The sequence below is a fragment of the Pleurodeles waltl genome, chromosome 11, assembly GCF_031143425.1.
Source record: "Pleurodeles waltl isolate 20211129_DDA chromosome 11, aPleWal1.hap1.20221129, whole genome shotgun sequence".
In the NCBI taxonomy this organism is placed as follows: Eukaryota; Metazoa; Chordata; class Amphibia; order Caudata; family Salamandridae; genus Pleurodeles; species Pleurodeles waltl.
In genome coordinates, this window is record NC_090450.1 from 138494534 (window position 1) to 138512840 (window position 18307).

The 18307-nt window shown below is 38.4% G+C and overlaps 1 protein-coding gene across 4 annotated transcripts in view; it reads left to right on the plus strand.

The window, feature by feature from the left end:
• The window catches only part of VEPH1 (ventricular zone expressed PH domain containing 1), a 1200547-nt gene that overhangs the window by 760364 nt on the left and 421876 nt on the right, over positions 1–18307 (plus strand). For all 4 annotated transcript variants that reach the window (XM_069213278.1, XM_069213279.1, XM_069213280.1 and 1 more), the window contains one exon: positions 737–871. In XM_069213278.1, coding sequence (XP_069069379.1) covers positions 737–871 — 135 coding nt within the window. The remainder of the gene's footprint in view (positions 1–736; positions 872–18307) is intronic.

The window sequence follows — 18307 nt, forward strand, 5'->3', positions numbered from 1 at the left end:
TTTTGAACCTTATTCTTGGTGAGGACAGACAAAGCATGTGCTAAGTAGTGAAAATGTCAACCCAATACATTTAGCTGGTCATCGGTCTTAGGGTGGAATTTTGCACTTATTTGACTGTATCCACTTCATATTTACTTAGAACACTGTACAGAGCATTGACATGATCATGTTTATTATTCTGCTGCTAACAGGACATTGAGGTTGGTGTAAATGCAAAAACACATTTGCTTATTTCCCCTAATTGACATTGTGAAAAATGCACTTTCTACTTTCAATTGGGTGGTGAAGATGCTTTCCAAGTGGGTCGTGTCTTAGATAGAATAAAATAATGTGATGTCTTAGACTTAGTGGGATGTTAGGAGGATAATGTAGAAGCTGTTAGGCATTGAATAATTGGCACAGTGCCTTTGGTCAACAATTTTTCAATGTAGGTGAGTTTATTGGAGATAGGGGTGCTGGTGCTCTTCAGGTCAGAAGCACGATGTTGCATGTTACCCAAGAACCATTGGTCTTTAAGGAGATCGAAAGGTAGAATCTTTAATGTATAAAAATGAAAGGGACAGAGGGCATGGTCTGAAACAATGAGCATGGACCATTTCTTTCAGTTGATTCTGTAAGTTGATTGAGGAGTATCATGTAGTGTAAAATCTAAAACACAATATCTAAAAATAAACATTATTTGAATGGTTATTTAGGAGTTCAATCTAACATTTGCTTACATTTTTGGGCCTTTTAGAGCTTGCTTCCGGAACCACTCTCAGTACACAGCAAGTCAGTGAAAGTCTTGAAAGCTTTATGGGAACAGGCACAGCTCAAAGGAACTCATAGATTTGAGACTGCAATGATCCAGTCTACCTTTCCACATAAGAAGGTAACAATGAAATGCATGTTTATAAACACACTGATGATTACTTAAAAAGTAGAAATTGTGGCTGAATATTCATAACTTTTAAATAATAAGAAAAACTACATTTGAGAAATAAAGGGTGAAAATTGTCTACTAAAGTAGAAGTTGAAAACATTTTCTTAAAATAATTACCAATCATCAGTTTTGAAGACTATATTAAGAGTACACTATTGGCAGCTGTTATTTCCTGCAGAGACTGAAAGGGGAGGTATTAGTTGAATCTTAAAAGCTAACTTTTTGAAATATGTAAAAGGCATTCTGTGGTCTAATTCAATTAGAATACATGTTGGAAGCAGATATCCTAAGGGGATTTTGTGTGCTCCACTCAAACTTAGATGACTTGCACCAGGATTACTGTCCTTTTATCAGCCACATCTGCAGCATAGACATAATATGGCAAAACTATGTGGATCCCTTTGACTGTTGTAGTCCAGCCATATGGAACTTTATTTCTAACAATTCGGCCAAAATCATTTACATTTGATATTATTTTGAATTGATTTGCAAGTTTTGTTAAACTGTAGCGCAAATTATTTTACGTGTATTTATATTTATATGTCATATACAACATTTAAACTTGAGATCTCCCTGACCATTCTCCCAGCTCTTTTCTGTTTACTGTTGTGCTTAAAATCACTTTAAAGTTAACCCATCTTTATATGTAAAGTCGTTTCTAGCACCTGTTACATCTGCACGTCTTGTCCACCATGTTAACCTACAAATATTTGGCTAGTAAGGGCCCTATTCCTAATGGGGAAAGAATCATGATTACAACTGTAACAGCTACCACACAAATCGGATCGGGGATGCAAATCCAAAAAGTAAAATTGCACTTAAAAGTTGGTGAAAGCTCAAGGTCGTGGGGTGTGTGTAACTGTGATGAATGAAGAATGACCCCAGGGATCCGGTGCTGTAATACTGATATGTACTGTAATTCCCCCTTTGTTAGCACTAAGAGACCTGCGGGTCATATAAAGCCTTGCCTACATATCTTTCTAAGAACTTCCACTGAGTCCAGGTCAAAATGCCAATAGTATTGGTGATATTGTGTGTAGGAATACTTAAGCAATATCACTTCTTCACTCGGAATGGAGTTGACAGACCTCCAGAAGTAAGTTTTTAGAAGCTGTAGAAACATTATATTAGTGGAACAATAAAACTATGATAAAATCTGCAATGGTGAAACCGCTTAGGCAAGAAGTGGTTATAGCCAGATTTAGACCTGTTACAAAACAAGGATTGTTTACTATGAGAAAACATTATTCAGTATATGTTAAGTCATAGTTTAACATTAACCCAAAAAAATAACAATAATTTTAATTAAAATAAAACACTATCCATTAAAAGAAGAAGTTAAAAACTAATTGTAAGGCAATCCTGCAGTATCGACTTACCTTATTGGCAGATGCAGTACTCCGGTCCACCGAGCACGTTCTGTTTCTTGGGTTGTTATGAAAGTCTTTGTTTTCACCACTTTCCAAACCACAACAGTCTTACAAATGAAAATTACATTCTTTACAATCAAACCACCAGACCATTTAAAGTAGCATTGCCTTGGGAAAAAACAATATCCCAACAAGTAGCAGCCTCCTCGAGCATAATACAAAGTGCACATTTGTGCACGACAGTCCATGCAATGATCAAACCATCAGGCAAAATGTGAGCATAACAGTTGGTTCCCAGTCTGGATTTTCTTTGGTCCTGTCTCAGGATAGGCTATTTGGGAACACTATGTCACTTTTTATCAAGACATTCAGTTACATTTGGTACAAGTAACGCCAGCTATTTACAGTCCTTAAATTGTAAAACTAAGGTGGTTAATCACTACATTGGAAAAGGATATTTAAAATATTTTACAACTGCCGCAAGGCTGGAAAAATGGAAAGGGAGAAGAGTAAACCCATGTATAAGTGACTTCTCCGATCAGTATTACCACACCAGCAGCTATGCCCTCAAGCAGATCGTAACTCTGCTCAGTAGGCATTTTCTGCACCTGATAGGAATTCTTCTTAGCGCATCCAAGCTATAGGTTAATCCTAGATTTATCATGGCCGACAAAATAATTGCTAATATCCACAAAGCACAAACATCAATGTAATAGAAAACTCACAATTAAGCTACAGCAAAGTCCTTTTAGGATTTCTTCTCCTCTACAAATCCATCAACAGTCCCTACATAGCCACAGCACGAACACCATTTAAAATGTGATTCCCACAGTTACAAAGCTACTGCCCAGCTTTCAATTAAAGACCCAATAATGCCGTTCTGTTTAGAGCCTCACAAGATATTACCACCACCGAATCTACCACCCCTTCATCAAGACCATCGCCAGCTCACCCTAATAAAGGTACCCCACCTTAAGTACGCATGCCTGTGTGGGCGCCTATGTTCTGCCCATTAAGCATATTGACCTTCCCTACCTCACTGTCTGCAGGGTGGAAGAGCGCCACCAGTGGAAATGTGGTTTATGATTGGAACCATTTGCAGAGTTTTGTATGTATTCCTATACAGTTTTGTAAATTTGAAAAAATATGTGTAATAGACCTACAAAATCAATGCATAGACTGCTACACAGTTTTGTGAACCGGGCTCTTAGTATATTCCATATGTGAAAATGAGGCCCTCTCTCTACCAATCTAACAGTCAGTTAATGGAGCTGAATTTGCCTAAGGGGATAGCTTCAAAGAGCTCCTTGGCCTGGGCATGCAAGTTACAATTCCTCTCCTGTGTGTGTGTCTTGGCTCGTCTTTGACCATACAGTCTGCTAGTCCGTCAGCACATTAGTGTTTCACGTGGTTTCCCAAAACATCTGCTTTTCATTTTGAAAAATGTTCTTGACACATTGAGAACTCTTCGTTTTGAGTTTATGTACAGTGGTTTTTCAGACCGGCAGTGGTTCCAATAGAAATTAGGCAGTGCATCAAATAGCACAAGTCTTTCACTAATTCATACCAAGAAAGTATCAAAGTAGCAAACGTTTGGGCATTCCAAGGGTCATAAACCGGCATAAAGACACTTTGGGACATACTTACAAGCCCTTTGTGATTCCTTGCGCCGTGATAGCATACATTTTTTTATGCTAAGGAGGCCCCCACTATGCGCAATATTTATAAAGTGGCGCAATGCATGCATTGCACCACTTTGTAACCTCTTGCACCACATTACACCTGCGCCAGGTATAATGTATGCTGGGGGGGGGGGGGACGCTCCGACGCAGGGAGGCTAAAAAAAATGGGGCGGTGAAATTTACAAGATTTCACTGCTCCATTTTGTCCATCATTTTTAACGCCTGCTCAGGGCAGGTGTTAAAGTGACGCTCCCATAATAACCTATGCGCCTCCATGTGCTTTGCTGGACTAGCACTATAATTTGTGGCACTAATCCAGCAAAGCGCAATAATAGCATCAAAAATGATGGCGCTATTGTGCTAACATGCACCTTGGCGCACTTTATAGTAAACACAGCACTACCATGGTGACGTTAGAGGGGAGCAGGGTGATGCAAGAAAAGTGGTGCAAATATGCCCCTTTGAGTTATAGAATGTTGTTAGTGTTAGGTTTAAAATAATTACTACCGAGGGACATGAAGCAAGAAAACAAAAAACAAATATAAATTCTAGACCTTAAAAATAAACCAGATCGATTTAGTAAAAAAAAAGTATGTATGTTTGTCCACCTACTGTTAAATGCACCTCAACTTTGGTGTGCGGAATAGCCACTAATGGCCAGAGATGTTTTAAATCAGTAGAATGGGATGAGCTGTCACTGCATACTTTTTGTACAGTTTAATAAAACTTCGGTTTATTTACTAAACTTCGCTTTGCGCGTGCTGGCCTTTAAAATGGTAAGTAAATTATTGTGTTGCATCACGTGATTGCCATTGCAAAGCTTCGGTAAGTAAGGGTCTTTCAGCAGTTTTTTTATTTTTTGGATAGGCCTCCTATGAAATAACCTTTTTTTAACCGTTTTAATAACGCGTAGCCCTAGATCGAAGTGGTATATCTTTGGGAATGATGTCCCCAAACTTTAAAATAGAGAGTTCCTATTCTTTATGTTTAAAATGAAACCCGTTTCTGAAAGTGTATTGCCGACCTTGAATTACCTCAAGCCGAAAGGGAAGGGGGTGTCCCTTTACTGTGCAGCTAGAGAGAGTATAGAAACTATATTGGAAACAGTTTTTCTCTCAAGGATTCCTGCTTCTGGAAAGAAACGTAAATGCGTGTAATTGATGATCAGCAAATCTAAAAGCTGCTTGGATGTCAGAGTAGGCTTTAACTGATGGCATCATAAGAAGCTTCATGGTAACAGAGAGTATTTTTTTTTTGAGAAGTAGTGTAAGAGTATTACTAGTTCTGGAATGTGTTCTTTTAATTGAAAGCCATAAAACACGTTTGCAGTAGGTACAGACCGCATACATGCCAGTAGACCTGATTCAGGTGGGAGATTCCCGATTGTTTAAGCCACAAATGGCTTTATTTTGGTAGTCTCCCACTGGAAATTGCCTTTTCTTCAGTAGAAGTCAATGGGGGAAATCTGGTCTCCTAGTTATTATTTTTTAACATCTCCCACTTTCTTTTTTTAAAATGTTGGCATGTATGAGTCTGATTAAATTAAACTAAAAATATAACTTTTGCACTTGAACAGAAAGGATCTGATTTAGAGTTTGGGAGACAAATTTCCAGTCTATTTACCAACTGATTGAAAATGGTGGAAATGTAAGTAGCAAAAATCAAGAAGGAAAAAAGATGGTGGAAGTATTCAATCAGTATTTGAAAATGGTAGACCATGTGAAATAGCACATGTAGGTTTTTTAAATATCTGTAAAAGCCCAGGGTTACTACAAAGCCAATTTTAAGGTAATTGTATTAAAAATACACCATTTTCCAAATTTTCCATGGGGAGGACCAGGCATTGTTGGTACACCGGGGAGGCATTGGAGATTTTCAAAAATTGTGATTTTCATTACTTTATAGTCAGTATATATTAACATTGTGCTCTAAATTGTACTATTTTCAAACATTTGTGTCAGGGGAAGAGCACATCAAGTCTTCCCTCCCTTGTTTTGATCACTCACTTGGTGTAAATATATAGGAAATTTTAATTTCATGCCCAAGGAAGCCGTCTTATAATTCAGATACCTTTGAAGAAGTCCAGTTGGATACATCCAAGAGACCCAGGACCTCAGCAACAGCAGTTGGGATCAGAATGTGCTCTAGCAGAGGACACATGCTAGGTCTTGTCCAGGTCATGTTTGAACTGGTCAGGTGGGTCACTTTTGGAGAAATGCTTCTTGCAGCTTGTAGTGTTCCTATAGCCACACAAGAAGTGAGCCAGCTGACTCTTGGAGTTTACTTCTTATCTTGGGTACAAGTAGAAGAAAGTCCAGCCTTTCAAGTCTCCTCCCAGGTATCAAACAACAGGTTTGGTCCCTTTCCTATTCCTCCACAGGTGTTCTGTGGAGCTAATGGTGATGTCCATTTTTGTACATTTCAGTAGCCAGTGGCTGAGGAGGACTCCTGGACACTAAACATTGGAAAGCATATGCCGGAGCAATCCTACCCACTTTTGAATTACATTCTGTGTGTATTACTGCATACCAGCCCAGAAGGCAGTATTCCACTGGAAATCCAAGATAGCACAGGCCTTTTGCCCTCAAAGACAGCTTGTACACAAGGCATGGGTGTGTTTAGGGAACTGAGCAGTCCCTTTCTCTTAAGCTACAACAAACTGGTTCTGTGACCATCTCCCACTCCTACTGGGCTGGTGTCCAATTGTCTACCTGGACCTAAAGAACAATGGCTTCCCCTGTCTTATGTATGCCATTGTTATGAATGGGCAGGCTTCAATTCTGTCCCATTAAAGTTAATGACGAATATGTCATCCTGAGATGATGTGCATCAAACACTAAGACCCAGTCTGACCTGTCACTAGGCCTAAGCCATTGTCTCTGTTCTCTGAGCTTTTTTTACATCTCATTATGTTAAAGTACTGGTTTTAGGCAAGGAAAAGGTAAAGTTCTTAAAATGTATGTATTTATTAAAAATCTAAATTCACCACTGGATTGGATTTTTCATAAATATTAAAAATAGAGGTTGGATCATTTTTCTGGCTTGTCCTATTATAGCAGAAACAATAATTTAATCTGCACTCTAGTGTTCCTCATAGGACATCCAGAGCCTTCCACAGTGAAAATATTTTTCTGGGACATATCTCTGAAGGGATATAGTAGCAATTACATTTTTCCATGCCCATTTTTAAATACCATGCACCCTACCTTGTGTGATAAAGGTCTACATGGGGTAACTTATTTATATTTAACCCCTTCGCTGCCAGGCCTATTCCCCCTCAGGTGCCAGGCCTTGGTTTGGCTATTTGGGGCAGGGCGCACTTAGGCCCTCATAACTTATTGTCCACATAAGCTACCCATTCCAAATGTGCGTCCTTTTTTTCCAACATCCTAGGGATTCTAGAGGTACCCAGACTTTGTGGCTTCCCCTGAAGGAGGCCAAGAAATTAGCCAAAATACAGTGAAAATTTCAGTTTTTTTTAAAAAAAGGGAAAAAGGGCTGCAGAAGAAGGCTTGTGTTTATTCCCCTGAAATTGGCATCAACAAAGGGCTTGCAGTGCTAAAATCACCAGCTTCCCAGCTTTCAGGAACAGGCAAACTTGAATCAGAAAGCCCAATTTTTAAACACAATTTTGGCATTTTACTGGGACATCCCCATTTTTAAGATTTTTTATGCTTTTAGCCTCCTTCCAGTCAGTGACAGAAATGGGTGTGAAACCAATGAAACCTAAACATTTCTGAAACGTAGACAAAATTCTGAATTCAGCAATGGGTCATTTGTGTAGATTCTATAAGGGTTTCCTACAGAAAATAACAACTCAAATGAAAAAATATTGAAATTGAGGTGAAAAAAATCAGCCATTTTTCTCTACGTTTTACTCTGTAACTTTTTCCTGCAATGTCAGATTTTTGAAAGCAATATACCGTAATGTCTGCTCGACTCTTCTGGTTGCGGGGATATATAAGGCTTGAAGGTTCATCAAGAACCCTAGGTACCCAGAGCCAATAAATTGGCTGCACCTTGCAGTGGATTTTCATTCTATACCGGGTATACAGCAATTCATTTGCTGAAATATAAAGAGTGAAAAATAGGCATCAAGAAAACCTTCGTATTTCCAAAATGGGCACAAGATAAGGGGGGTCATTCTGACCCCGGCGGTCTAAGACCGCCGGGGCCAGGGTCGGCGGGAGCACCGCCGACAGGCCCGCGGTGCCCCGCAGGGCATTCTGACCGCGGCGGTTCGGCCGCGGTCAGAAGAGGCAAACCGGCGGTCTCCCGCCGGTTTACCGCTGCCCTTAGAATCCCCCATGGCGGCGCAGCTTGCTGCGCCGCCATGGGGGATTCTGACACCCCCTACCGCCATCCTGTTCCTGGCGGTTCGCCCGCCAGGAACAGGATGGCGGTAGGGGGTGCCGCGGGGCCCCTGGGGTCCCTGCCGTTCCCATGCCAATGGCATGGGCACGGCAGGGGCCCCCGTAAGAGGGCCCCGAAAAGTATTTCAGTGTCTGCTAAGCAGACACTGAAATACGCGACGGGTGCAACTGCACCCGTCGCACCCCTGCAACTACGCCGGCTCAATTCTGAGCCGGCGTCCTCGTTGCAGGGGCATTTCCTCTGGGCCGGCGGGCGCTCTTTTGGAGAGCGCCCGCCGGCCCAGAGGAAATGTCTGAATGGCCGCCGCGGTCTTTTGACCGCGGTGCGGTCATTCAGCGGCGGTACCCTGGCGGACGGCCTCCGCCGTCCGCCAGGGTCAGAAAAAGGCCCAAGGTGTTGAGGAGCAGTGTTTATTTGCACATCTCTGAATTCTGGGGTGCCCTTATTACAGAATTATAGGGCATTTCTCAAATAGATGTCTTTTTTACACACTGTCTTATATTTGGAAGGAAAAAATATAGAGAAAGACAAGGGGCATTATCACTTGTTTTGCTATTCTATGTTCCCCCAAGTCTCCCGATAAAAATGTTACCTCACTTGTGTGGGTAGGCCCAGCGCCCCCAACAGGAAATGCCCTAAAACACAACGTAGACACATCACATTTTCTCAAAAAAAACAGAGCTGTTTTTTGCAAAGTGCCTACCTGTGCATTTTGGCCTCTAGCTCAGCGGGCACCTAGGGAAACCTACCAAACCTGTGCATTTTTTTAAAAACAGAGACCTAGGGGAATCCAAGGCGGTGTGACTTGTGGGGCTCTCACCAGGTTCTGTTACCCGGAATCCTTTGCAAACCTCAAAATTTGGCTAAAAAAACACTTTTTCCTCACATTTCGGTGACAGAAAGTTTTGGAATCTGAGAGGAGCCACACATTTCCTTCCACCCAGCGTTCCCCCAAGTCTCCCGATAAAAATAGTACCTCACGTGTGTGGGTAGGTTTAGTGCCCGCGACAGGAAATGCCCCAAAACACAAAGTGGACACATCACATTTTCTGAAAGAAAACAGAGGTGTTTTTTGCAAAGTGACTACCTGTGGATTTTGGCCTGTAGCTCAGCCAACGCCTAGGGAAACCTACCAAACCTGTGCATTTTTTAAAACTAGAGACCTAGGGGAATCCAAGATAGGGTGACTTGTGGGGCTCTCACCAGGTTCTGTTACCCAGAATCCTTTGCAAACCTCAGCATTTTGCTAAAAAAACACTTTTTCCTCACATTTCGGTGACAGAAAGTTCTGCAACCTGAGAGGAGCCACAGATTTTCTTCCACCCAGCGTTCCCCCAAGTCTCACGATAAAAGTGGTACCTCAGTTGTGTGGGTAGGCCTCGTGTTCGCAACAGCAAATGCCCCAAAACACTATCTGGATACATCAAAATTATCAAATAGAAAACTACCTGTTTTTGCTGTGGGCACCTGTCTTTTTGGTCCTGGGCTCAGCAGCCATCTAGGGAAACCAACCAAACTTAGACATTTCTGAAAACTAGACACCCGAGGGAGTCAAGGGAGGTGTGACGTGCATGGATCCCCCAATGTTTTCTCACCCAGAATCCTCAGCAAACCTCAAATTTAGCTAAAAAAATCACATTTTTCCCACATTTCTGTGTGGGATCACAACACCGGGACAAAGTTCCTACCACCCAACGTCCCCCTCAGTCTCCCGGTAAAAATGATACCTCACTTATGTAGGTGGCCCAAGTGTTTGTGACAGGGAAGAGCCAAAAACACGTCGAAATTGAGGGGGAACCAAAGTGGGTCCAAAAGGGCAGTTTGAAAAAACATATTTTTAGGCTGACAACTGCAGCAGAAATTTCATCGGTATAGATGAGACAATGCTAGGTGGTAGGAATTTTGTGGATTCCTGCAGATTCCGGAAGGTTCCATCACAGAAATGTGGGGAAAATGTGTGCTTTCCAGCAAAGTTGCAGGTTTGCAGGGCATTGTGGGTAAGGAAATGGTGTGGGGTGCATATGAAGCACACCACCCTGGAATCAACTAGATGTTTAGTTTTCAGATGTTTCTAGTTCTTGTGAATTTTTCTACATGGCAGCGTCTCAAAGTAAAAAAAAGTGTAGCCCTCACCATTCCAAGTGGGACGTTTTTGAGAGTTACCAAGCTCTAATGGCTCCAATATAAAACTATTCTATGTATCAGTTATTATTCAATTGCTACCCCTTCCTTTAAAAGGGTTTTTAAAATTACACATTTTCTTGTTTATAATTCACAGACTCGTTGTACCACTGTAGGTTATCCTTTTTGAGTTTCCCGACTTTGATGTAACTGGTCTGGTCAGCAACAGGAAACCCTATCCCCTTTTTTATTTATTAAGGTGGCATTCACTACTAGGAAGTGTAAGCATTGCTACACTAAGCATAACAAAGAGTGATGTGATTATAATTTTTAACTAAGTATTTTTGGAGGGATTAGTGATTTAACTTAAAAATAAACAAACACTAAATAAATCTAACGGTCCTGGGCAGAGCCAAACAAATGAAAGAGACTCATTCAGCAGAGGTACTGGGAAAGTTGCAAATTCCATATAGGAATACAGCCCACAACTCACAACAATATTCTGTGCTCAGGCCTTGAATAGCCTTTTTGAGATTAGCTAAAATGCCTTATCAGTATAGATCATGAAATGCCAACATAGGAGGGTACTCAGTGATAAGATATCAATAATTTCAATATAAGAATTCAAAGCAAAACCCTCTCAAATGTTTGCTTCTAACATAGAAAAGCATATTTCACAACATCATCAAAAAGTTAGGCTATGAAATAAAATAAAAAATCAATGTATCAACAAACAGTTGATCACTTGGGAATACTAAAACCCAAACAAAGAAAATAATGTCACATTTAACAGCTTTGAAAGAAAGTCACAGTGTTTCAAGTGACCACGTATGCAGAGAGGTTGCTATTTTAAAAATGTATGTGTCTCAACTCTAGTATACAATATACAAATTTCAATAATCATTTGTTTAGTATGCAAAAATGCTTTATAATCAAGTTATAGTAATTATCAAATCATATCAGCTAACCTTAAATTGCCGAAAACAGGCTAGAAATTAGCTTACTTTGCATTTCCTTTCTTAGATTATTTTTCAACCATTGAACACCTACCCTTATGCTTCCCAAAATGTTTTGGTTTTCAACTTTTAAGATTAATATTTATTTGATTACCAATTTCAAACTGTACACATGATACAAGAAAGACATGAAATAACTAGAAGCATATACATGGTACAAAATTATTTTATAGTATCCAATATTATCAATAAGATTAATGTAAATGTATTTCAAATATGTAACAAGTCAGAAACCATCTTAACATAAACAAATGAAATACTGAATATCAACTTGTCATTGAATTTCATCAGGTAATAAGTTGTCTCATTTACCAATATTATTATGGCTCCTAGAAGCAATAATGACATACAACATATAAAACAAAATATTTAATAAAAACAATGTTTAAAACTCATAACCTCTAGCTGTCACCAGCACCAGGATTATACCTCCTCCCCATTTACCTCAAATTATCAAAGACAGCTCATTTCCCAAGAAGCACAGCCTACACACAATTTCTTCAGATGGATTATGAATACACCCTTATGGATGAGATAGACCAACATTAGAGTAATTTTCACACAATTATTTCATAGTAAGGTGATTTCATGTAATTTTTTTAATTTCTCTTTCTAACTAATTTTTTCAGAATAATTTTCAAGTGCAATGCACTTTTATGATTGATCCTAAGAAAGTTTTAAACTTCAAGTTCTTAAAAACCTTCTGCCACTGGTGCTAATAGAGTTGTACTAGATAAATGTTTAGAAAATGCCACAAATCAAACATTATTTGTCATGTGCTAGATCATACTCCAGTATTAACAGAGAATGTAATGTATTCACATTTGTGGATATCAAAGATAACCTTAGTCTTATGGCATCGCACACGCAATTGTACCTAACTCATTCTTCAATACAACCTAAATCCAACTGTTGATGTGATCGCCACATGTGAGAACCATGAGATGTTAAAGTAACTACCTTTTCTTGATAAGCAGTCTCTAACATGGGTAATGTATATACCTCATATTTCTAAATAAAACTAACATGGCTTCAGAAAATTACTTTAGCAAGCTGATTGTTAATAGCTAGTAACACCTGGGTGAAATCTGTTCTTTACTAGAAGTAATAATATTTGCTGATGGCATCCAAGTGCTTCTAAGGAGAAGTCAGAGACATTAAAGACAATAATGCATCTAGGAGTTCTTTTGTTCATTAGTTTAACTTCAAATAAGTGGATTATGATTTAAATAAGCTCTGTAAACACCACAAACCTATAGTCTTAGTTACAGACTCAGGTTTTTAAAATGATTAAAAAACATAACAGGTGTGCAAACGCAATCATATTTACCATCATAACAAAGCTATCAATATGCATTTATCTGCATTAATAAAAACAGAAAGCCAGACTTTAAGAAATTACTTTGTAAATTTCCTAATCTTTTAAAGAGGAACATGATATGCATAAGTGACTCCCTCTTCCTTGTCCAATAGCTCCTCAATGTACAAAACCCTCTGATATTTTTTCTGTGGTTTGTACAAGATTAATTCTAACCTCCAGCAAAGCCTTTTTGACACTGGAAATGTTTTTGTACATAGTAGGTGAAAGCTTCTATATGAGTATTACGTAGTATAATATATATAGGATTTAGTAGAACTACAACAGTAATATTTATTCAAAGACCAAGCTTGGACCTGTTTTGAGCAATTTTATCAAAGGTACTTGAACCTTACCTTAGTGTAAAACCACTACTCCCAAGATGAAGTTATAGATAATGATGATGGTCACTGGTGATGTTTTATTCTTTGGACAAGCAACCACTTTGCTAGGGTGCTCGTGTGATTAAAATTCACATTAGAAATATTTGGATGATTGAAAAAGGTGTCCTTTGTTTAAGACTGTATTTAGAACCCTTAATATTCATAAGATAAAATGGTTGTATAAAATCATCTGCACCACTATGAACACTATCCCCTCTGCACTTTCAATATTTACATGTTTTCTTAAAGAAATACAAACAAAAATCTTTAGAAAATAGTGGCCTCGATTACCATTGTTGTAATCCATTGAATGGTATGTATAACATGAAGAATTCATTTGCAATGCTACAATCTCTATATATCAACCTTTGAATGAATCCCAAGGGACTCCTGTATATATGTTTATCATTATTAACCCAGTCCTAGCTAAGTTGAAGAGCTTTAGTTCAAGTTTGTAAGTATCTTTATGGTAATATTGAAGCTCACAGCGATATCTTACCAGGTGATTAGCACTTACAAAATACGAACCTGGATAATAATGTCACCTTTGTATTGAATTTAAATTACCAATCTAATACATATCATGAGTGAAAGGAGAAGCTATCTGGGAAGAAATGTAAGCCACTTGTCTAATTATAATAACATAAACATTTTAAATGTAAGGCGTGTAATTATGTCGGAAAAGTCTTCAGAGAGTACACAATTTAATCATATCATTTGACTGGGTGTCATGTATGTTTTTTAAATGGATTGAAAGCTGCTCAGATGAAGAACATGGGGCCATCCATCCTAGAGAGAAACATGTTAGTAAACATTAAAAATAAAAACAAATATTTACTACAGTTCGGGGAGTGCTGAATTGAAACCTGGTGTACTTATATGACGCTTAACAAATTTGGAATCAGAGTTCTGTGGAAAATTTGAATGACACACAAAACCATAATCCTTTGTCCTAAAAACAATGAACCAGCAGCTTCAATTATGTCTGGTAAGGTGCAGGGTTGATTAATATTATACTATTAGAGGTAAAAGGGCCTTTTAACAAAGGTCAGCTGATAAATTTGGAGATGTGGTACATATTAATCTTAAGACCTGCTTAATACCTCAGAACTATGATTCGAGCACCTACAGATAAGGTTACTGTTTAATGCATGCTATAGTAACTAGACCATGGGGAGTTTATTCAATGGATTCAAGATGGCGGCAAAATTGTGAAATATATCTCTTGTGTACAGTGTCATTTTCACAGAAGTAAAGCAAAACTATGCATAGTACTTAAAATGCACTTGCCCAGCATGTAGTGTGAAAATGTAATGCAATGGAATAATTCACCTTCAAAAGTCAAGTGTGATAGTGCAGAGGGACATACATTTGTTGTGGCTGTAGCATAGTACCCACAAAAATATTTTACTCAAATCAGAAAAAGTGTAATATACAAAACCCTTGTGGGCCTTTTTACAAACTATATTTTGTTATATGGTTCAATAGTACTAAAATAAAACTACCAAAGTGATACAAAATGCTATCAACAAAGTTAGGGGTGTAAATCTCCACCTGCCATATATTTTCTATGGGGACATCCTCATGCACATAAGTTTACAAATTAGCAGTAAATGTGTGAAGGAGTAGTGGGCAAAAGTGCCATATTTACAACTAAATAGGAGGGTTTTATGTAAGGAGTAAGGAGTGGCTTGGGGAGGGTTGAGAAGTTGTGCATGTGGGACATTCACCCACCCCAAAAAGGTAAGCCGTTTGCCACTTAATAAATGCATTTCTAAAGGTACGGCAGCCAGAAAGGTGGTGAACTAATCAAGCTCAGAGCTGGGGTAAGTCAAGCACCACATATGGTGAACCACTGGTACCTCAACACCCTCCAGCAGAAAAATGTGGTGGTAGGGACTTAAAATAAAACCCCTTTGAACATAATGTAAAATTAAATTAAATTGTTTACAATAATGAAAAATATAAATAAATATAATTTAATGTTAAAAAATATTAAAACATAGAACATATTTATTATTTAATTATGCAATATTTCAAAAGCTGTTTTAATGTATAAAGTAATGTAATATTAACTAATTAAATACATCACTTTTAATATTGACTAATTACTAATAATTTTACTTTTGTGGGATTTTATTCAAACGTAAACTTCATAAAATTATTTGAAATGTAATTTAATAAAGTAAAATGAATTAAAGATTGGGTTCAAAATTAAGTTAATATAGCTTTAGCATTTTGTATTTTGCTTTACATTTAAAATAAATATATAAAATCAATTTACATTAATATTTAACATAAAATATGCGTACTATTTTCTTTTTATTTTAATATACACTTTCACTTTGCCGTATACCTAGCCGTAGTCACTCCACAGCCGGTTGGAGATCTTCCTGTGGTAAGGTATAGGGAAAATTAAAAAGGTAATTTATGTTTATTAAAAAACACTCTTTATTCTCTTTCAGCTTTGTGTAAAAGTAAAACATCTAGCTACTCTGAATGAATGTGACTCTTTAAAGTCTGCGATAACACTGATAAAAATGTCTGACTTTCTAATGTGTGTAAACGCAGCCAGCTGATCACATAATCAGAAAAATGAGCATCGCTAAAGCAAATAATAAGTGGAAAAGCCGCTGAAAGAAGGAAAGAAAAAATAAAAACCAATTAGCCCACCTGAAAAACTGGCTACATATAGCGCATATGCATCCACGCATGAGCATTTGTGTGTCAAAGGCACAACTCCTTGAACTCATCAAACACAGAGACTTCCCTTCACACAAAACTAAATATGGCCATTATTGCACCATCACAACAGCATCAGCATGAACAGCCCAACACACACCTAAGTGAATAAAATGCATTGAGCATTCTTATTTACAGAAGCTCTTCTCTGTAAAAATTGACACTACCAGCGGTGTATGCAATGCTCATAATAGTTCCAGAAAAGGAAACGCCCCCATCCTGAAAACTCACACAGGGTTTGCAAACAGCCACTTGTTTTATACATTTAGACATTTAGACATAGAGTTGAAATCCGCATCCCATTCACACTCCTGGCAGAAAAAGTCATGATAATAGCCAACAACTGTCTAAAACAGACACAAAAATGCAGCCTCAGAAAAATGCTAAACACCTGTTGCTCATTAGAAACTCATCTCACTGGGAAGATGTCAACTACCCAAACAATTGTGTGTTTTACCAAGTCTAATAACAGAAATATTTAGTAGAGTATAGTCACACATGATGTATGAATGAAAGGAGTCCATAGGTGACATCAACTGCAACAAGAAAACAGCTATTAAGAGACAAGGGAACCACACACAGAAAAGCAGTAGCCGCCAAGATCCATCTGAATCTACGTGATTAGAGTTACACCGCCATCCTCTGTATTGTTACTCCATTGCAATGCACAGCAGTCCTTATCTGGAGTCCACATGAAAAGAAGCCTGGGGTAGCTGGGCACCAAAGATGGCTGGAGGATCCAGTCCAAGCTCTCCATAAGCCACTGTCGTTGATCCACGTGCCAACAATAGTAATCTCGCTAGCTATCCCACCTGCCATTGCCCATAATATCTGGGCCAAGAGATCTGTGTGATTTTTCCATATTTCAAGACACCAGGTGAAACTCTTGAAATCAGGCAAAATGAGAATTACGTAGAGCACAGGCTTAAAACAGAAAAAATGGAGAATCATGTACAGAAATATCTGCGCAGAGGCATAGACTAATAGGTTAAAAGCAAATGTCAAGAACCAATAATGCCAAGTGAACTTCCAGTCAAGCAGTGACTTGTGCAAAGAACAGCAATGCAAACATCCTGCCACCTTACAGAATGAGAAGAGGTTAGGGTGTTTGTTGAGACAGCGTGACACAGTCCTATATATGCTTGTTGTTGTTTTCCATATTGTTTATTCATATTGTTTTTTATACTACTTTCAACTATTTCTTTCATTTTCCGCATTTAACTGCCCTTGTTTGTTGCATACGTTTTTAAGTGCAAATATGGGGTTTGGTTCAAGTTGAGTGTGACAGGCATTTTCGCGTGTGTAGAAATATGGGTCAAGAGTTTATCAATGTTGGGCAAATTGTCTATTTCCGAAATTGCAGTGTTTTTCTTAAGTGGTGTCCTTGGCTATATAAATGTAATGCTAGCGCTAACTTGGAATTAGGTGCCGATTTATAATTACTGTTCAATCCAATGCTCCTTCTAAGTGTCCTCAGTGTAATCGATTCGATCATCACCTACAAACTACAATTTTGGCACCTTATTCCTTTAATTTAAAGTTTTTGATTTCTCACATAATCAATTTAACCCAACAATTACACTACTTGGCATGGCTGGATTCCTGATTACGTTTTCCAAGTCTGAGCATGTGCACATTGTGGCAAAAGTACTTTTTCACAAATGAAAATTCACAAAGAGTATTTGCAAATGTGTAAAGTGTATTGCATGGGACTTGATTGAGGCACAAACACACATTTGCTCATGCACAACAACGTGCTTGTGGCCGGAAAGAGTTATTAAGGAAAGAGTAGTTCACTAGAGACTCATTTCAATACCTTGTTACTTGTAATGCATAGCAAATTGCACAACACATTTGCAATATTGCTCATAAATAATGTACTAGGTACTCTAACTTATCAGAGAGAATTTTAATACACCACATAATCATGGCAAAACGGTTTTTCTTGTGCACACTCACACACACCAGCATATGGTAATGAACAGATGAAATGTGTCCCCCGTGCATACCCAAGACAATAAGCAGTAACAGTAACTTAAAACTGTATATATATATACATATATGGAATATATATGGAAACAAATGACCAAGAAGCATATCCAATCTGTTTCCATAGCATCACCTTCATTTAGTCTAAAGGAGCCTGTTTGCTGTGGGGTTGACGGTTTTCAACCTTGTATGTAAATTATACCATCATCATCAGGACTGAACTAATTTTGGGGCTCATGGTAGGGTCATTATCCCTGCAAACCAATCACCATCCTAGTACAAAAGACATGGTGACAACATTCCAAAAACTACTAAGGTTAAAAAAACTACCTACAGGCTGTAGGTCAAAGA